The sequence below is a fragment of the Mirounga leonina genome, unplaced genomic scaffold (assembly GCF_011800145.1).
Source record: "Mirounga leonina isolate KUSES-001 unplaced genomic scaffold, KU_Mleo_1.0 Mir_154, whole genome shotgun sequence".
Taxonomy (NCBI): domain Eukaryota; kingdom Metazoa; phylum Chordata; class Mammalia; order Carnivora; family Phocidae; genus Mirounga; species Mirounga leonina.
Window position 1 is genome coordinate 45,642,411 of NW_023270389.1, and position 22,443 is coordinate 45,664,853.

General features: G+C 35.4%; 1 protein-coding gene across 2 annotated transcripts in view; it reads left to right on the forward strand.

Annotated features, from left to right (window-relative positions):
• HMCN1 (hemicentin 1) overlaps window positions 1–22,443 on the forward strand; it is a 482,021-nt gene that overhangs the window by 162,454 nt on the left and 297,124 nt on the right. For both annotated transcript variants that reach the window (XM_035010675.1, XM_035010676.1), the window contains exons 5-6: window positions 18,992–19,163; window positions 21,742–21,848. In XM_035010675.1, the coding sequence (XP_034866566.1) occupies window positions 18,992–19,163; window positions 21,742–21,848 (279 nt within the window). The remainder of the gene's footprint in view (window positions 1–18,991; window positions 19,164–21,741; window positions 21,849–22,443) is intronic.

The following is a 22,443-nucleotide window of genomic DNA, read 5'->3' on the forward strand; positions in this document are numbered from 1 at the left end:
TCATTTTAGCCATTCTGGTAGATGTGTATGGTATCATTTTTTATTTTTTCGTAGCAATAAAAAAAGTGCTTCCAGCAAAATCTTTGGAGTTTCCTTCAGAAATATGGTGACAATTATTGAATATAAGCATGTTAGGTTTAAATATAAAGATTCACATGAAAACAATTACTGAAACTATAAACATTACTCATTTTGGATATTTACCTATCATCCAATGTCTGTAAGACTAATAGACATCATTTGGGGCTGTTTCTGGTGATACATTTCTGACATTTAACTATAATTATCTTTGTCCTTGTGGAAATTTCTTGACCATTTCATTTAGTCTCCAGAATTATCTGTTTGGTTCTCCTAACTTCTGAGTCAAGGATTAGTTACTCTAATTCCTGGGCATTGGGGACAATTTAATTAACATTTTGTTGATTACCTCCTTGGATTAATATAATCTGTTTTTTTTTGTTTGTTTACATATGTGTCTGATTAATACCAGCATTATTTATTGGGTAGATAAAGTTAGAAATAAAATGTTTGAGCTCCACTGATGCTATAACTGTTACTTATTATGAATATATGTTGCAAGTGAAAGCCGCCGTTTGAAATCTGTGCGTTAAATTTCTAATGAATTAATACTGCTTATTGATTTTTCATCTGTTACAAGGTATTTTGTGTGCTTAAAGTATTAGATAATTAGCCTGTAATTCCATTTCTCTACCCTGTGATTGCTGAGAGAAACACTGTGGTCATTTTTCTTGCCAATATTCTTTCCTATTCATGTTCAGGCCAAGACATTCGGTTTCTTACTGAATCATAAAGCCATATTTTTTATTTGCACTAAAATCAAAGATGCTGACTTCAGTATATTTACTAGAAGTTTGTACAGATTGTGTGGCTAATTACCATAAAAATCAATTATGACTTAGGAATGAGAAAGGTGTTCTCCCTCTATCGCAATGTTCCATTTGTAAACCAAGGCCTTAGAAAATAACCAAGGAATCAATGCAATAGTTTTTTGAAACCATGGTGAATTTCCAAGTATTTCTTTTTGTGGTATGGAAACTCAAAGTGCTGAGTTCAACCAGTCCATGACGGATTACATGTCAAGAGCCTCTTACTAAAAGAGCACATGTAAGACATTTCTTACATTGTCACTGAGTAACAAATATCTAGTCTTGGGATTTGCCTCTTTCCCTGGGAGGCTGGACATGGATTAGTTCATTACCTATAAATTGCTTCATTTAATCTGTCTCCTAACCCCAACCTTAAGTATTTATGATAATCTCATTTAATAATCAAAAAATGTGTTTCAGGACATGAAATCTAATTTCTTTTGTATTTTCAAATGTCTATTAGATACGTGAGTGTATAATAAGTTCTCATAATATATATTGAAATAAGAAGTGTATAAAATTAGGGCGCCTGGGTGGCTCAGTTGGTTAAGCGACTGCCTTCGGCTCAGGTCATGATCCTGGAGTCCCGGGATCGAGTCCCGCACCGGGCTCCCCACTCAGTGGGGAGTCTGCTTCTCCCTCTGACCCTCCCCCCTCATGTGCTCTCTCTCTCTCTCTCATTCTCCCTCTCAAATAAATAAAATCTTAAAAAAAAAAAAAGAAGTGTATAAAATTATATGTGGAGGGGCATGTGGGTGGCTCAGTCATTAAGCATCTGCCTTGGGCTCAGGTCATGATCCCAGGGTCCTGGGATCAAGCCCCGCATTGGGCTCCCTGCTCTGCGGGAACCTGCTTCTCCCCCTCCTACTCCCCCTGGTTGTGTTCCCTCTCTCGCTGTGTCCCTGTCAAATAAATAAATAAAATCTTTAAAAAAAACTATATGTGGAGTATAATCCTAATTATGTAAATAATAAATAAGCCTATGTGTAAGTGCACGCACACACACATACATACAAATATGGAAAGAAATACCAAAATACTGAGTCATTATTTAAAGGCAGTACAATAGTGGGTGTTATTTATTTTCTTCTTATATGATTGACTCTTTTCCAATAGCATATGTTACTGTATGATAAGAAAAAGTTTCAATATAAAACTTGAAAACAAGAATGTAATATAAAATTATTTATGTTAGATACAGAAACAGCAAGACTTTTAGAACTGATCCCTCAAGACTTTTGGTCAAATTGAATTTTAGTATTATGCAATTGATAGAGACCAGGTTTATTCTAATTGTTCAATACATAAATCACTTTAATAGTCATGAACAGAACAGTTTTATAGTCATTCTGTTCTAGTAAAGGGATCCAAAACTAATTAGCTTACCTACTCTTTGAATTGATAAGTACACTATAACTTGAGTTTTTTCTCATTCTTTATAATAAAAAGTAATCTTTTATAATTGATATAACATTTTGTCTTTGTAGTAAATTTTAAATATACTTTCATGTTGTTTTAGTTTTCCTTTTTCCTTTTACTAGTTGAAGTATTCACCTTTTGATGTGATGCCTCTTGAACCATACTTTCCTTTAAAATTTCTGATCATAGTTAAAGAACATCATCATTCTTGTTTCTCAAGCCAGAAATCTGAGTCATTCCAGACCTTCCTTCTTTTTCATGTCTCACATTAAATTGCCACTTAGGTAATGTTGAACCTACGTTATCTTTGGCACCTATTTCCTCTCCTTCCTTCCCACTATCTATTGGTTGTTCATTATTTTTTGACTAGTCTATTTTAACTGCCACATTGCTGATCCCTCTGTTTCCAGTATTCCCTGACCCTCCCAATTCATACTCCATATTTTTCCAGTAAAGTCCATCTTACATATAAACTTAATTGTGGGGGCGCCTGGGTGGCTCAGATGGTTAAGCGTCTGCCTTCGGCTCAGGTCATGATCCCAGGGTCCTGGAATCGAGTCTCGCGTCGGGCTCCCTGCTCCTTGGGAGCCTGCTTCTCCCTCTGCCTCTCTCTCTCTGTCTCTCATGAATAAACAAATAAAATCTTAAAAAAAAACAAAAATAAAAACAAAACAAAACAAAAAAAACTTAATTGTGATCCTCTGGGGGCGCCTGGGTGGCTCAGTCATTAAGCGTCTGCCTTTGGCTCAGGTCATGATCCCAGGGTCCTGGGATCGAGCCCCACATCGGGCTCCTTGCTCCGCAGGAGGCCTGCTTCTCCCTCTCCCACTCCCCCTGCTTGTGTTCCCTCTCTCGTTGTGTCTCTCTGTCAAAGAAATAAATAAAATCTTAAAAAAAATTGTGATCCTCTGTTCTAACTTCCTTCTGTGATTTCCACAGATCTTCAGGGTAAGGTCTGGCATCTAGCATGGCATGTAAGGACTTCTATGTTCTTCTCGGTCCTCCCCCCCTTTCTCTCTTACCACTTTGTATGCACACCAGCCACCACACACTTTTATATCTCTCAGATATGTCATGTTGTATCTTACCTCTGTGCCTTCAAACTTGTTTTTCCTTCTGTCCCGAATGCTCTCCTTCTGCTTGTTCATTTGATTCCTGCTCATCCTTCAAAACCCATCTCAAGTATGGGTGGCCACCTTTCCAGACAAACCCAGTTAATCATCGGTGTAATCATACCTGACATACACTTTTATTATTGTACCTCTTAGAGTCCTGTTATTATTTATTCACATGTTTATTTTCTCCACTAGACTATGAATCCCCCCATCAAGAGTATATTCATTCTTGACCGCTGGTGACTCTCTATACCATGGGATCATGCCTCTGTTTTCTGCCTGGCTTTTAAAAGATAAGGTCCCCATTTTTATATTTAACTAATTTCCTCTCCTCCAAGGTATATGCATTCACTTTTCCTTTTTATAGGTGTTGAAGATTGCAGAACAGTACTCATTCACCCTCCCTACCTACTCCTCAGTTAATTCTGTAACCTGGGAAAAATATGCAGTTTTTGTTCAATAAGGATCATAATAGTATTATTTATGGGAAAACTGAATGAGAAATGAGAAAAGAGCCTTCTACTCTCGTTTCATATTTACTCCACACCCAGTCACAGACCCAGTTGACTGGTCTTCAAGCAGAAAGAAATCTGACATTGATGACTGCCATTTGATTGGTGTGGTAAGTGGGCAGGGACATTGCAATTAATGTGCCCCTCAAAGAATGGGAGTGGAGGCAAGATTACAGTGAAGGTAACATAACTTAAGTCTAAGGGACTTTGTTTTGTATGAACCCCTTCCAAGGCTCTGGAAAATGAGCTGAAATGCTTTCACAGAGTTAAAAAGGTGTGCGGAACAGAGTTGCAAAAATAAGGTACTTAAACTGTGATTGGTTAAGACTGCCATATCCTTCAACCCTGACTTCCCCTTTGACACATGTGCCCTTGTTTGCACTAACATTGGGGTGATCTTGACTATTTTTTTAGATCCATAGCTCTAGCAATGCTACAAGAACCAAGTGTGTCAGTGTATCAAGTTGAATTTTTAAAGCATGCCAGCTAAGAATTTAAAAATGCCTTTCGATAAACAGTGTTAGAGAAAAGATTGAATTATCATTCTGTTCTCTTTATAGAAAATACTACACATTTTTTTGTTATGGGAATAGACATTCAAAGAATATCAGTCAAAAAATGCAGGGGACAAAATATCATAGACTCTTGTTAGTTAACAGTAACAAAATTGTTATTAATTTCTAGATTTGTCAGGTTTTAATAATTTGAAAAGTGTATGTCTTATTTTTTATTGCAGGTAACTATTTTTGTTCCAACTTTTATAGTTGTGACTTTGTATTTTTTTTTCTTAAGTGGGGCCCCCAAACTGAATAAGCTTTAGGCCAAATTTGTCCCTAAATAGGAGGTTTTTGGGGAAACATCAGTGTTCTGTTATCTTTTGCTGAAGGTTCTTTCCATTGCTCCTCAGTCAGAAACTCAGAACTGTACCCCCAGCTCAAAAACATGAATTTATTAGGGGTGAAACAGAGAGGATGTTACCCTAGTTTATGATAGTAAATGCCAAATATGTGTGTTCTCTAGTTGCTTAAACTCTGGCCTTGTAGAACTAACATAGGCAGGAAGCATACTTTCACCCTTGTGTATCTAGTATAGAACTACTATTTGGTAGCATGATTGTACTTAAATGTTTATTGACTTAATATAAAATCCCTTTTCAGGCCATAAGTCAGTTTTATTCTTTCTTCAGTTGTTAATATACTGTGATAATTAGGTTTAAAATAAACAAGAGATAGTATTTAGTCCAAAGACCCTAATAGCCTATGGGTTGGATGCTTTTTCTTTTTCCCTTTCTCCCCCTTCCCATTATTTCCTACCCACACCCCAGAGTGTTGAAATTGTTCTCCTGCCTCTGTTTTGCCTTTATTCCTTTACTTTGTAATCTATTCTTTTTCAGACTAGAGTACCTCTTGGTATCCTGATGGGTCTTTCTCTGACTTAATCCATTGCTTTCATTTACTTCCCAAATTCGATTCTTGCTTTACTTTTCTCTTTTACACTTAGGACCTCCTAAGATTTGTACAGTTGTTTCCAATGGCCATCTCTGGAGTGATGATTTTGTTGTAAGAGCTAATAAAGTTTTACTGTAATTTAAAAGGGAGACTGAAGATGTTTGGCAAGTGCTGAATATCCACCTATATTATTGCTAACGTTACCAGGAAAATCTAGGCTATCTTGTAAATTGAAGGGTCCTTGCTAAAGATTAGAGGGAATCTGGAAGGAGTTAGTGTTACTGAAGTTTTCATGCATGGTGCCAGATTTAAAAAGCTGTATAATGTTGAAGTTTTACCATGTCTATAAAGCATTTCCCAATAATTTTAGTCCACATTGATGGCTCCTCTTCCTGACTGCTTAAAGCACACATTGTTACTAGTATTTATGCCCTGTGAAACTTTGAGTAATTGGACCTTTAAAATCCCAGTTTATCTCCTCATTGTATGTACGTAAAGCTCTACTGTATGACATTTGAATGTATAAACTTCCTAAAGCTTTGTTTTTGAGTTTGTTATTAATTCTTAGGAGGGTGTTTGGGAATATGGAAAATATGATGAGATCTTGAGAACTTTAGTTTAAAATCAACACATAAATAGAGCAGAGATATGCAAAAGGCCTCTTTTAGTGACATATGGCCTGGGGTCAATGAAGCTTGCCTATAACTTGACTGAATGCTAAAATATCTAAATAATATATAAATCAGGATGGGTGCTAATCAACATGGCAGCATAGAGACAGTTAAGTCATTGAGGGAAATGTTTACAGTGTTCACCCAAGTTCTGTCAAAAAATGAGGGATCTTCAGCCAGCTGAGTTAGGATCTATTTGGTCCAAGGTAGTTGTGATTAAGGAAGAAAAGAACTGTAGTCTATGGCCTATAAGCTTTTTCTATCTCACTGAGAAGAGCATTGGTATTGTGAGATTAATCAGCCAAGTGCTATTAAATGTTTAATACATCTAAATCACTTCCCCTGTCTTTTTCCCCAAACTCAACAAGCACATGACAGTATGGTGGATTTACAATTTAAGTGTGTGTGGAGGATGTCATTTTAAACCAGGGCATAATTTGAAAATTGCATAGAGTCAAAATTATGCTTGAAATCCATTCAGTCACTTCTAAATTACTAGGACATAGACCCTTAGAAGCTCAAAATCTAATTTATTTTTTTTCCTCTCTCCCCTTCTCTCTCCTTTCCTCTTTCCTTTTCTCCCTCCCTCCCTCCCTTCCTTTCCTTTCTCCTTCCTCCCTCCCCCTCTCTCTTTTCTTACCTGGGTCATTTGGAATCTAAGATTTCTTTCAAAGGTAGGAATATGAGGGGGTGATGGGCACCTAAAGAACTTCATCCTATATTATAATCTTACATTGGTTAGTAGTATGAGATTTAGGGTTCTTTGCCTTTTTTGGGAATCTTATATCTTATATTTACTGGCAATGTGTTACATGGTATAAAATGTAAATATTTAGAGGTTATGGAAAACATTTGAAGTAAAATTTGTAAAGTTCTTAGTATAGGGCTTCGCATGTAAGTGCTTTTTAAATGGTAGCCATCACAAAATACGTACATACATGCTTCCATACATACATACATACATACATACATACATACATAAAATGGTAGCAATCAAAACAAGCATACAGGTATGATTTGGAGCCCAGAATAAGTCTGCCTCTAGAAGCCAGTAGAGAAGTCATGTGGTCATAAAGTGTTCTGATTCCTCCTTGTAAATATGTGAGTTGGCATTATCAGTCTTGGGGGTTCAATATATGTATGTCTGCCCCAAAGAAGTAAGTTCTCTACCCCAAAGTGGTTTAGTCCCAGTTGAAATTAGGTTCCTGAATTTAAGAACCAGATCTTAGATCCTAGTAAATTCTTCTTGGGAATAAATTCTATATTTTGAAGTTTTCTGGAAAAGATCTTGCTAATTTTCATTAGGTGTTTGTTGTAAGGGACTAATAGGATTTTTACATGTCAAGTAGAAACCAGACGATCTTGTATTTTAGCTTTCTTCCAGTAAAATGGAGGTGGGGGGTAGATCAGGGCACGTAAATACCTACTGTTCTTAGTTGTTATAAATTAAAATTTGCTCTAGTACTTGGAAATACTTTAGCTCATAGTCTCTTCTCTTAGTTATTTAATGACTATTAAAATAAAACACTTGAAAAGAGCTTATAGCCCATTTATGAAATACAGAATTTCTTTGTAGTGTGAATTATTTCATACACTAATTTATCTATTTTAAGTAAGATGTTCAGATACTTCAAAAAAATTTTTTTGTTTAGTAATGTAAAAAAGACTGTTCTGTAGAAGAGACCATACCTCTGTAAAGTTGTTTTTAAAACTCTCCTCCTATCTCCCTTTGAGAATCTGGTTAAATTATGAATCTTCCTCCCATGTATTATGTCCACATACTTATATAATTCTGCATATCTATTCAAGTAAAATGCTAACTTTAATAGTACTCAAGTATCTCTTTAATTAGGGTGTTTTTGTTACTCAGAAAGAGCTTGGAGTAAGTTTGGACTTTTTCCTGCTTTGGTGTAGCCAGGAGTGAGACCACAACTAGTCTATGTATATAGGCATACATACATTTATGTATGTATGTACAGATACAGCATGTATGTCTGTACACAAAGACATGTATTTATGTACTTATGTATTTTTATAATATCTTTAGCTTTAATAACTAGGAAGAGTTTTAATGAGAGACTTGAATTCACTGAGGTTTTTCCATTCTAAAATAGATAGGTATTTAGTAGAGGAAAAAAATGAAACAAACAAACCAAAAGACCCAGGCAAACATAAAATGATTCAAAGGGAGACATGAATGAAAAAATCAATCTTTTATTTATTTTTTTAGCTTTATTGCGGTATAATTGAGAAATAAAACTGTAGGATATGTAAAGTGTAAATTGTGATGACATGATATACATAAACATTGTGAAAAGACATTCATCAACTCACAAATTTATCTTTTTAAAAATTATTATTATTATTATTATATATTATTATTTGGTGAGAACATTTAAGTTCTACTCTTTTAGTAAATTTCAATTATATAATATAGTGTTATCAGCATGGTATAAGTCCTATGTGGAATCCAAAAAAAAAGAAGAAGAAGAAAAGTCACACTCATAGAGACAGAGAGTAGAAGAGTGGTTTCCAGGGCTGGAGAGTGTGGGAAATAGGGAGAGGTTGGTAAATGGATACACATCTTCAGCTAGAAGATGAATAAGGTCTGTGGATCTAATGTATAAAAGTCTATCTTTTGTATTTTTATTATTTTAAAGTGTATTTTCTGGCAAACTAAATTTCCTCAGTCATTTGTAACACATTGAAGTTGTGACAGATAAGAATTTTATGAAGATAAACTAATGAAATATACTTTGACACTTTAAAATAACCAGCAGGAATGATTTCACCCTTCAAAAATGTCTGAAGTGTGCTCTTATTTTTTCAGCTGTTGCACATTAGAGAACTTGCATCATGTTGAAGGTGTGGTAGTTTTACAAATACTTTTGGTGTTCATAGAGTTGAAAGTTGAGGGTCGCTTTTGTCATCAGTTCTTTGTAGTGTCCCCACTGAACCCAAACTTCCTAGTACTGTTCCCATTTTGAACCCTTCCCCCAACCCATACTCTCTGTATGACTTGGGTAAAATTTTCATTCCACCAGAAATTCTTTAAAAAAAAACAACCTTATAATACAAATTATTCCTTATTTTGCATACCTTTAGCATGAGCGTTGTAGAGACCTGTCCTATGAATCACCAATCACACTTGTTTATGAGCCCTTACTGTTAGAAAAGCTCACTGTACAATTTTCCAAATTAAGTAAGTATTAGGTACACAAAAAGTAATACAAATGGATATTATCAACAAAAGACCTTTTCAGGAAAACTCAAAGTGTGACATCTCAAAGTGATTTGCTAAAATTTGCAAACTGTGAAATTGGGTTTGTCAGCACTCTGTGAGTGGACCCGTCCTCAGGAAGAGACTCACATTAACCAAACTCATAGCGGTTTTGTATAAAATCAGAATGCCAACTCATTCATCTGTGATGAGAAATCTAATTGCCATAAGTCTAGAACACTTGTATTGACGTGGCTAGTGCATTCACTCCCTGCAGGCACATATACAAGGGGGGCAGATTATCATCTGAAGGTTTCCTGGAATCAGAACAAGGGGAAATTTGTTCCAAGGCTCTATTCCAAGCCATTATGCATGGATATCTAAGCTTCTTATCACAGGATGATGTATTTCCTCCTTTGTTTAAGTTCTTGGTGGGAAGGAGCTGCAAGGGAAATGTCATGACTTTAAATTCCATGATATCTCCTATCTGAATCTCTCAAGTGAACTCCAATTCCATATATCCAACCACCTCCTTCATACTTCCACCTGGATATCTAATAAATAGATGTCTTAAATTTAGCATGCCCAAGCTTAGAGCTTTCATCTCATGGTCATTCCACCACCCCATTAAATCAACTCTCTCTGCAGTCTTCTCAGTCTCAGTGTTCAGGAAACTTTGTCAAGCCTGACCTCAGTAAACATCCAGAACTGGTCACTTCTCATTGCGCCACTGCCAAAACCCTGGTCTGGGTCAGTCTGGGTCATCTCCCACCCAAATTATTGCAGTGTTCATATCTGATCTCCTTGCTTCTGTCCTTGCATCCCCTAGAGTCTTATTTCAACACAGAGGCTGGAGAGATCTTTTTTTTTTTTTTAAGGTTTTATTTATTTATTTGACAGAGAGAGACACAGTGAGAGAGGAAACACAAGCAGGGGGAGTGGGAGAGGGAGAAGCAGGCTCCCCGCAGAGCAGGGAGCCCGATGCAGGACTCGATCCCAGGACCCTGGGATCATGACCTGAGCTGAAGGCAGTCGCTTAACCAACTGAGCCACCCAGGCGCCCTGGAGAGATCTTTTTAACACATGTCCTATCACGTAACTCCTGAGCTATCAAGGCTTAGCTCAAATCTGCTGTCCAAACACAGGAATATGTAGGCTCACAGTACTATATACTTACTCTTGAAATGAGAGTGAGCAGCATAGTTTACATGACCACATACCTGTTGTATAATTGGGAGTTCTCTGAATTAATGTCTGTGTAGAATACAGCATTTCTTAAAGGGAAAGTAATAAAATGTGCTATTTTGAAGCTTATGTGTATTATTAATACTCAACAATAAGAAGGGCAGTTGTTTAGATTTCAGACCAACAAAGATTTTTTTCAAGGAGGAATCTTTGACATTGTTTACTATGACTCAGAGATATTAAAAAAATAGACCAACTTTTAGTAAGTTTTATTATTGTTTTCTCACAGACCGTACACCTCTTTATTGCCTGCATCCAGGGTGACTGCTGACATTGCCAGTCTTTAGTATACTCTTGGCTTGGGCTTTATCCTGGATGTAACTGGGAATCATTAAAACTTTTTGAGTAGACAAGTGCATCACAGTAAGAGCTAGTTAATTTGTTTTTAATGTCTGTCCCATTTCTCCAACTAGATTGTCATGTCTTAGAAGGCAGGAAATGTGTTTCTATTTCTTTGGTATTCTTTATAATATCCTGTACTACCCTTTATATTCAGTAGGTGCTCAATAACTACTTGTTGACTCTAAGAATATTCTGAATTATGGGCTCCATGCTATACTGCAGAGTAGAAATGTACTTGGACTTTGGGGTGGGGGGGAGAGGCTCTCCTGGTTATCCAGAGGATCATCTCTCTCTTAGCCAGAGCAGAGTTGAATGAAACCTGCCTCTGCCATTACGTAGGGTCTACCACAAAAATATAGCAAGTCTTTCTCACATAAAATACAATATAGATTTAAAGACTTTACTATTTTGATATAATTTAATTCTTGATAATTTGTTGCCCAGTGATGATAAAAACATACAGCTAATCAGATCACTGATTTGCTTGCCACTTCTCATTAAAAACACTTGCATTGATTTTTGTTTTTCACTAGCTTTATTTCTGATTTATTCTTGAAAACTGCCTTTTTTTTCTTTATTATACTTTAGAAATGTACAAGATTACTGGGATCAAAAGGCCAGCCCTGCTTCTTTCTAGTTGTGTGACTTAGAAACTTTGGGATGTATGCTTCCATTTTTTTTTTCATCTATAAAATGGAGATAACCATAGCTGTGTCAAAGACTTGTTACAAAGTTGTTGCATCTGGCATGTAATAAGCACTGTAAAAGTGCTTGCTATTATTAGTAGTAATGTTACACAAATCTTTTTTAGAATAGGTTCTGATTATTAGATGGGTACATTTACACGTAACTCAGCCTTTTACATTGCTCTTGCTTTATTGAATTCATCTTCTGACTAATTTTCTACCATTACTGAACGTGACAATCTGCATCCAGTGCTACTGAGAAGCATACATCTGGGCATTTAAATAGGAAAAAACTAACTTAGTTTTAGAGATTTCTCCATTGCATTTTTAAACCCCAAGCTAACTACCCAAATAAAGAAATAAAAACTAAATAAAGCCTGGTGCTCACATTTACGACCACACATGCAAGTTGTACCCTATTCAACTTCAATATTGAAAATTCAGTGCTGAGAGAGGGTTTGTCACAAATGAATACAGAGCCCAAATGCTACCTTTTCACACACTCTTAACTCTAAATGGAAAGATCTGACATACAATTAATTTCTTCTTCACTTTCTACCTCCCTCTTTCCCCTTTTCCCTCTTTCTCATGAATTATTTATTAGGAATTTACTACATCGCATGCACTATATTAGCTTCAAGAGATATAGTAGTGAACATGTCTGCCATGGTCAGTGTTCTCTCTCATGGGACTTAGAGTTTAGTAGGTAAGAAAATTATAAACAACAACAACATTACAAATATATGCATAATTTAATTACAAACTGTGTCTAACACTTTACCATATTTCCATTTTTCCAATGAATGGAGAAAAGATATTCTGGGGAAATCCATTTGGATGTAATTCATTACATTAAAAATATCCTTCCAAATTGAGTCAGAATTGAAAAAGAATAAAATACCTAGGAATAAATTTAACCAAGGAGGTAAAAGAACTGTACACTAAAAACTGTAAGACTTTGATGAAATTACAAATAAATGGAAAGATATTTCCTGCTCATAGGTTGGAAGAATTAATATTATTAAAATGTCCATACTGCCCAAAGCAATCTACAGATTAAAAGCAATTCCTGTCAAAATTCCAATGGTATTTTTCACAGAAATAGAATAAATAATCCTAAGATTTGTATAGAATCACAAAAGACCCCAACTAGCCAAAGTGATCTTGAGAAAGAAGAACAAGCCCGATTTCCTGATTTCAAACTATATTACAAAGCTATAGTAATCAAAGCAGTATGGTATTGGCACAAAACAGATACTTAGATAAATGGAACAGAATAGAGAGCCCAGAAATTAAATAAATAAATAAATAAATAAATAAATAAATAAATATATATATATATATACACACACCATTAATTTACGATAAAGGAGCCAAGAATATACAATGGGGAAAAGATAGGCTCTTCAATAAATGATGTTGGGAAAATTGGACAGTCACATATAAAAGAACGAAACTGGACCACTATCTTATACCATACACAAAAACTAACTTAAAATGGAGTAAAAACTCAGATGTGAGACATGAAACCATATGACCCCTAGAAGAAAACATAGGTAGTATGCTCCTTGACATTGGCCCTGGTGATGATTTTTTGGATTTGACAGCCAAAGCAAAGGCAACAAAAGCAAAAAATAGGCTGCTGGGACTATATCAAAATAAAAAGCTTCTGCACAACAAAGGGAACCAACAGCAAAATGAAAAGGCAAACCTATGAAATGGGAAAAGATAGTTGCAAATCATATATCTGGTAAAGGACTAATATCCAAAATATATAAATAACTAATGCAATTCAATTGAAAAAAACCAAACAACTTACTAAAAATGGGCACAGGATCTGAATAGACATTTTTCCAAGGAAAACATACAGATGGTCAACAGGTATATAGAAAGATGTTCAACATCACTAATCATCAGGAAAGTGCAAATCAAAACCACTATAAGATTCTATCTCACACTTGTTAGAATGGCTCTTACCAAAAAGACAAGAAATAACAAGTATTGGCAATGATGTGGAGAAAAGGGAAAATGATGTGCACTGTTGGGGGGGAATGTAAATTGATGCAGCCCCTATGGAAAATAGTATGGAGGTTCCTCAAAAAATGCAAAATAGAACTATCATATGATCTATTGATTCCACTTCTAAGTTTTTATCCAAAGAAAATGAAAACAATAACTTGAAAAGATATATGCACCTCCATGTTCATTGCAATATTATTTGCAATAGCCAAGACATGGAAGTAACGTGAGTTTTCATTGACAGATGAATGAATAAAGAAGATGTGGTATGGGGCGCCTGGGTGGCTCAGATGGTTAAGCGTCTGCCTTCGGCTCAGGTCATGATCTCAGGGTCCTGGGATCGAGTCCCGCATCGGGCTCCCTGCTCCTTGGGAGCCTGCTTCTCCCTCTGCCTCTCTCTCTCTCTCTGTCTCTCATGAATAAATAAATAAAATTAAAAAAAAAAAAAGAAGATGTGGTATGTATGTACTTGGGAATATTATTCAGCCATAAAAAGAAGGAAATCTTGCCATTTGTGACAACATGAATAGACCTTGAGGGCCATATTTCATTATGCTAAATGAACAAGTCAGACAGAAGAAGACAAACACTGCATGATCTCATTTATATGAGAAATCTAAAACATAACCAACAACAAAACAAAAACTTTACCCCTAGCTACAGAGAACAGATTGGTGGTTGCCAGATGTGCAGGGTGGTAGAGGGGTGAGAGACATGGGTGAAGGAGGTCAAAAGGTACAAACTTTTAGTTAAAAAATAAGTAAATCTTAGGGATGTAAAGTACAGCATGGTAGCTATCATTAATAATACTGTAGTGTATGTTTGAGAGTTGCTAAAACAGTAAATCTTAAAAGTTCTCATCACAAGAGAAAAAAATTGGGGCACCTGGGTGGCTCAGTTAGTTAAGCATCTGCCTTCAGCTCAGGTCATGATCCGAGGGTCCTGGGATCAAGCCCCATGTCAGGCTCCCTGCTCAGCCAGGAGTCTGCTCCTCCCTCTCCCTCTGCCCCTCCCCCTGCTTGTGCTCTCTCTCACTCATAAATAAATAAAATCTTAAAAAAAAAAAAAACGAGAAAAAATTGTAACTGTGTGACAATGGATATTAACTAGACTTATTGTGATGATTATTTTGCAATGTATTTAAATAATGAATTAAACTAATATAACATTATTACATGTCAGTTATATTTCAGTACAGAAGGAAAAAAATGTTCTTGCAAACAGCTAAACAAAGCTTTTCAAATTTTGTTCTTGAAGGCTATGCAAAATGATTTTACTTCCATTTCTGCTTAATACTATTATATTTCATAATACATAACAATGTATCCTGGTTTTGTGCCTTGAAACAATACTTGCATCTCATTCCAGAGTGGAATAGACATGAACTTACTTTTAAATACTGATCATTACATAGGATGCAAAATATTTAAAGTAAGAGTATCTTCAGGAACAGGGGCTTATATAAAATATAATTATTGAGCTAGAATCAGTCTGGTTAGTGTTTAAATGGTACAAGAACTCTCAAATATCAGTTGCCTCATATGTAAAATAAAGGAGCTGTATTAGATGGTCTCAAACCCCCTTTGAGATATAAACTGGGACAAATTATTAGAGAAACATTTTTGCATTAAAATTTTTAATGTATAACTAATGGATCCCTAGTGGTTTGAAACTGTTTTTATGTTAGTAAAAATGCACCAATGCAAAGATTCTCACATTATTCTAGTTGTGTTCCATTTGTCATTAAAACAGAAGATCATTTCCCCATGTATCATATGATCTCACTGATATGAGGAATTCTTAATTGCAGGAAACAAACTGAGGGTTGCTGGAGTCGGGGGTGGGGTGGGAGGGATGGGGTGACTGGGTGATAGACACTGGGGAGGGTATGTGCTCTGGTAAGCGCTGTGAATTGTGCAAGACTGTTGAATCTCAGATCTGTACCTCTGAAACAAATAATGCAATATATGTTAAGAAAAAAAAAAGAAGAAGGTAGCAGGAGGGGAAGAATAAAGCGGGGGAAATCGGAGGGGTAGACGAACCATGAGAGACGATGGACTCTGAAAAACAAACAGGGTTCTAGAGGGGAGGGGGGTGGGAGGATGGGTTGGCCTGGTAGTGGGTATTAAGGAGGGCACATTCTGCATGGAGCACTGGGTGTTATGCACAAACAATGAATCATGGAACACTTCATCTAAAACTAATGATGTAATGTATGGGGATTAACATAAGAATAAACAACAACAACAACAACAAAACACAGAAGATCATTTCCCATCTCAGGAGGACATTTCTCATGGTTAGACAAAGATTTTTTCTTATATATGACAATATAAGAGTCCAGAAACCTCACTAATGGTGATTCTATAGCTTGCAGTGATCTACTTTTATTCATATGATGGTAAAATCTATATTTTCTAACAAAATGGATTGCATCTGTTTTTTATTTGATTTTTTCTTATAGGAGGATAAAAAAGTGACTTTTCAGAAGTCTGTACTGTATCTTTCACAAGTAATGTTATGATACATAGTAATCCCTTTGTGAAAGCCTCATAAATGTTGATGAATTGGAAATGGTATTGAGTAAACCCAAAAGTGCTTATATTCCATACCGTTTGAACACACTTGCCATATGAAAATGCAACTAAATTAGAAATTCTTCCATTTTTATAAGAATGCCTAAGACTTAGTGATTTCTATGCATACCTAATAGACAATGGATAGATATCCAGCGATACATTATAACTTCTCTGCACTGAGTTTGAAGGAAAGATATATTTGAGGAGCCACCCAGAGATACACTATACATTTAAAGAAGGATGTGTAAAAAATTTCTTCCATTTCTTGCATTTCATAGTTAAACTTGAGGTATTATGCAATTCCTGTTTTCTAATTCTTTTTCTCCTTTTCAATTGAGAATTATTTATAGCCACATTATGTGTCTTGCCCTTAAAACAAGTCTTCTGTTCATTTATCCATTTTTTTCTTGTCCTCTTCCCTCTTTTGTCTCTATGCCAGACATTATCCTCAAAGTTATTTATTATCAGTCAAATTTATCAATTGCTTTCTGAGACAATAAGCCAGTCTTTTCCATTTCCTTGAGTTAGGCAACCATGTTCTATGTATAAGAAATAAAAATGTCAACATTCTGATTATTAAAATGTGTTTTATTTGTGGTGAAATATTACAAGTCTGATTTCTGTAGCCATATGGACAAATTTGATGAGCATTTCTATTCAAGCATGAACACTGAGAGCCCATTTTTCAAATAGGACATCTGCTTCTTCAGACAATTTTGTTGATATATGCTTCATTTCATATGTAAAATTCCATGTGCCTTATAAGGTTAAAATTTGAGGGATATATAATTTCATTTTAGGGGTAATTAATTTTAATGAATTTGGTTTTTCTATTCAATTTGTCTATAGCACCACTATATGGTGTTTTTTGGTAAAATACCACTTTCAGTATATTAGTCCTCTGCTTACACCCCTTCAGTAATTTTTCACTGGGGTGTTTAGGATAAAATCCAAAGATCATATCCTGACTTGGTGACAATACATGGTCTGCCCTTAACACGAGCTTCCAACTTCATCTTCTGCTTCTCCTTCTTCTGAACACTTAATTAGCTGCTTGGCTTCAATCATGTTCCCAACATATTTGGAATACTTCTGTCTTCGTGTATTTTTTCAGGTCCTGTCTTCTATCTGGAATGACTTTGCCTTTCTTTTTTCATTTAAAGAAATATTATTTGACTTTCATGCATGATTTCTTTTTCACTTGGCCTATGAAGCCATTTGTTGAAATATTCTTTTGGGGGAAGAGAAAGGAATTGAGATATAGTGGGAAAGAAATATGAATATGTACTATATGGCAACTATATGATGGGCACTTTACATACGTTATTTCAACAGGGGGTCCCTGTTTCATGAATTCCCATAATATTCTTTTATTTAAGAAGACATCATTATGATCATCATCATGAGCAACCTCATGCACATTAGTGCATATCCCACTTTTATCATGTGTAGAGCATGCCACTTGGCATTGGGTATACCAAGATGAAAGAGTTGTGGATGGTTCTTGACACTAAAGAAAAGACAGAAAGATTTATTAAAAATGAAATAATGTATAAAACATGCAAAAAACTTAGTGAGTACTAGTTTAAAGAAGAAGAGTGTTTACTAAATATTGACTAAAATAATTGCTCAGTACCTGGAAAAGTACCTTGAACCATAAACATTTGTTTTATGAATGAATGTAATTGCCTTACCATTGTTACTTGTATAATAATATGTATTAGCCACTTTCTTCATCCTTGGGAACAAACATCAAGGGATAGTTTTTATGGAAAGTGAAGTTATTGCACAGTATTTGTTGTTTGATTAATTGATTTGTAACTACCATTATTGTAATTTAAAAAATGTTTTTATTTTGAATAGTTAGGCTGTAGCTTAATATTCAGGTCTGTTTAGTGTTTTATGAATAATTACAAGGGAAATTATTCATAAAAGAATATAATCTTGAAAGATGTATCAGAGCAAGATCAGAGGTAGATTAAAGATTATGATTTTGAATTAATTGTAGTAAGTTCAATACAGACATGCACTGTTTGTTTAGTGAGAAATTGCATTTGCTGTTGCAGAACACTTCTGAGAATTGGAAGTCCTTTTCTTTGTTCACCCTGAGGCATTAACACATTTTTATAACCCAATTTCTTAATATTTTCCCTAAGACTAGTTTTCAAAATACACTACTTAAATTGGTTCTAATCTGAAATATTTTTCTATGATTTAAAAGACGCAGTGGTCATTTTTTCCATTGTTTTTGGTACTTATTTATTTTATCATAAAAATGAATATTTTGCTGGCATTGCAATTATTTTTCAATATTTAATATACTACAATATATATTACAATATTCTATATACTATATTCCAATAATTCAGAGACCCAATATATAGAAATTGGATTAGATAATTTGCTAATTATCTTTTAAAATTGGATATTGAAAGAAATCCAGAAAGAGAGAATGGAAGGAAAAGGGATCTCACAATATTGGCAATACCATGTTTTTTTTTATAGGTTCTTTTCATTTTTTTTGAAAAATACAAAGCTGTCTGTAATATCTCTGCATATTTCACTTAACTGGCTTTTGGACACCACAATCTGATTTTGAATATATTATTTCAAGTAGAAAACTTGACATTTGAGCATGGGTTAAAGTGGCATTTTATTCTGAATCTACCACAATAACTGGATGTAGGAGAAGGTTGCTCTTCACTGTGATGAAAATAAACCTCACACCAGTACAGGAAGTGCCTGATTCATGTGATTCACCAAAGCAAAATACTGCATCTAGGAGTCGTGGCTGTATAAAACTATAAATGTTTCTGATATCACTCACACTTCTTCTTTTCTCTTATAGGTGTTAAAATGGGTAGAGGAGGCAGTGCAGTCCTCTAAAGTCCACCTCTTATCAACAGATCATTTGGAACAAGCTGTAAACACTTGGAAAATTCCTTTTGATCCCAGCCTAAAAGAGGTTACTGTGTCTCTCAGTGGCCCTTCTCCAGGGATTGAAATTCGCAATCCTTTAGGTGAGATATATCAAACATCACATAATAAAATACAAAAACCATGAAAGGTAAAAGGTTTTTGTACACTTATTTATGTCAGGTTAATGCTAACTTTATGAATAATTCAGTAAATTCAGAAGAGACTAGGAAAGATGTTTAAAAAAATAAAACTGTTTTAGTCATAATTATTAATTGAATTAACATGAGATTCAAACAACTGAAACTCCTAATAATTTAAACAGATATTTAGTAACTTAATTGTAGCTAAACTACTCAAAAGAAAAAAAATTTAATTTGAGCCTGAAATTATATTTTCCTAATTTATATATGAGGAAATATTTCACAGTAACGTAGTCTGTAAAATTCAGTATTTTATGTATTTATTTTAAATATGACACTTTTTTTTTTTAGATTTTATTTATTTATTTGACAGAGACAGAGATAGCGAGAGCAGGAACACAAGCAGCAGGAGTGGGAGAGGGAGAAGCAGGCTTCCCCTCGAGGAGGGAGCCTGATGTGGGACTCGATCCCAGGACCCTGGGATCATGACCTGAGCCGAAGGCAGCCGCTTAACGACTGGGCCACCCAGACGCCCTATTTTATGTATTTTTAATGAATAACATGAAAAGCCTCCTTTTAAAACAACTGCCTAGTTTTTTTTTTTTTTAAGATTTTATTTATTTATTTGACAGAGAGAGAGAAAGCAAGTGAGATAGAGAGCACAAACAGGGGGAGGGGCAGAGGGAGAGGAGAAGCAGGCTCCCTGGGAGCCAGACATGGGGCTCAGTCCCAGGACCCTGAGATCATGACCTGAGCTGAAGACAGCCACTTAACCCACTGAGCCACCCAGGTGCCCACACTGCCTAGTTTTTTACCGTATCATATTCTTGATAAGATCTAATTTTACAGAACACAGTTAAAGACCACATTCGTGTTCTTATTAGAATAATGTTTTGGGGTGCCTGGGTGGCTCAGATGGTTAAGCATCCGCCTTCAGTTCAGGTCATGATCTCCAGGTCCTGGGATGGAGCCCCACATCGGGCTCCCTGCTCGGCAGAGAGTCTGCTTCTTCCTCTCCCACAGCCTCTCCCCACTGCTCATGTTCTCTCTCTCTCTCAAATGAATAAAATCTTAAAAAAAATAATGTTTTAATTTACTTTGTTTCCTTGGGGCACCTGGGTGGCTCAGTCGGTTAAGCGTCTGCCTTTGGCTCAGGCCATGATCCCAGGGTCCTGGGATAGAGCCCTGCATTGGGCTCCCGGCGCTCCTCCTGCTTGGTCTCTCTCTTTTTCTCTGTCAGATAAATAAATAAAGTCTTTTAAAAAAATGTACTTTGTTTTACCAATCATATGTTACAACCCTAAGAACTGGCCTGATTCCATTGCTAGTTGAGTATTATAAGACTTATATCGAAAAGTAATCTAGTAAAGACAGAAACCTCATTTTCCCTACTGTTTGCATTTAGAAATATTTTTTTTACCTGTTGATGTTTGCAAAATATTATTATTTCCATTGTGGCTTTAGTGTGTTACCTTTTTTTTTTTAACATATTTGTGAGGATTTATAAATGGAAAGAGAGTAACTAGCTTTCTTATTTATTCAGTTTGAATCTTAGAGAATAGTTAATCCCTAAAAGAATACAGCATAGGAAATTGTCCTTGAAGGCCACATTCATACTACCAATCAAATTGAAATGTACAAAACAAGCAAACCTATTTTTCAAGACTCCTACAGATAAATGAATTTGTCCATTGAAGTAGCATTCCCTTCTAATATCCATGCTACCCAGGAAAGATTTGTAGTTTTCACCACCTGGATAATTAAAAATACCCATATCCATTGCATGATGGTTCTACTACTTTAAAAAGTCATTGACAGTAACATCGGTATTTTAAAAGTTATTTACAGTGAGTGTAAAGCTTTTGATGCAAACATGGGATTCTTATAATTGATTTGTTTTTTAACTGCAGAAGTAGTCCATAGGAGAGCCAAGAGTGAAGTCAATAACTAAACTATGGCTTACTTCTGAATTTGCTTTTGTTCTTCTCTAGGTTCCAACTGTTAGATACTTTAGATAAACCTCAGGTCAGTAGGAGATGGTATCATGCTACTTCATTCCACTGCTTCCTTTAAATATGACCACAAAATCCTCCTGTGCTTCATGGAAAACAGCTTAACATTTTGTGTTTCATGCACAAATATGCCCAACGCTCTCATGTTAGTAATACCTTGAGTGATCTCCAAAAAGGCATTTATTCCGGTTTACTGTTCTTGCCATCTATTAAATCTAAATGTCTCTAGTGACTGCATGGAACTTCTCAGTAGCCATAATAATTGTTACCTAGTTTGGCTTTGGATATATGATTACAGTCTGCCAATTGTTATTCTTATTTTTAGACCAAATCCACATGGCAAATGGGAATCTGATACTTCAGTTCCAATGTCCAGAAACCATAAAATTAAACCTATATTAGATATAAATAATATTTTCAGCTAAAGGTACAATAGTCCATCAGGTAATTTATACTGGAAGTGTATACAGCTGATGCACGATGCTGAAATAAAGTTTGTGCTTGTTACCTTTATGTCTGTCTTTTAGGGAAGCTGATAAAAAAAGGATTTGGCCTGAATGAGCTATTAAATATCCATAACTCTGCCAAGGTGGTGAATGTTAAAGAGCCACAGGCTGGAATGTGGACAGTGAAGGTATGATTATTTTACAAAGTCTGTGTATTTTACTTTGTTGTTGGCATGTTTTATAAAGTGTATACAGGTTTATTTGTATCTTCTCTTGCAATCATGGAGAATGCTTTTATCAAAAAGCAGTATATGTAGTGCATTTGTAAAGGTGTCTTGATCATGTGAATTTGGTAGTATTAAGTTTTGGTGACTGTGAAAGGCATTGATGTCACCACAGAATACGTTCAAATTTCTCAGATAGTTTTCCAATAATCAAACCTGTAGGTTGATTTTATTATCCACTCCTGCCTCTAAAACAGTCAGAGAGGAGCCTGTAGAGAATAATGGTTAGGGGCATAGGCTTTAGTATGGGGGTGCTTGGGTTGTATTCTCAGCCCTGCCACTTAAAAGCCGTATTTCCTTGACACTGTAAGTTCTCTGTGCCTTGCTTTCCTCCTCACAATGTAGAGAAGGCAGTAATATTTCTTTACTTTGTAGAATTGTGCTGAGAATAAAATTAAGATGATACAAATGAAATACTTAGCATAGTTCCTGTTACAAAGTAAGCACTCAAGTTCTGTTGGCTATTGTCATTTGGTGGATCTGCATTCGTTGTTTAACA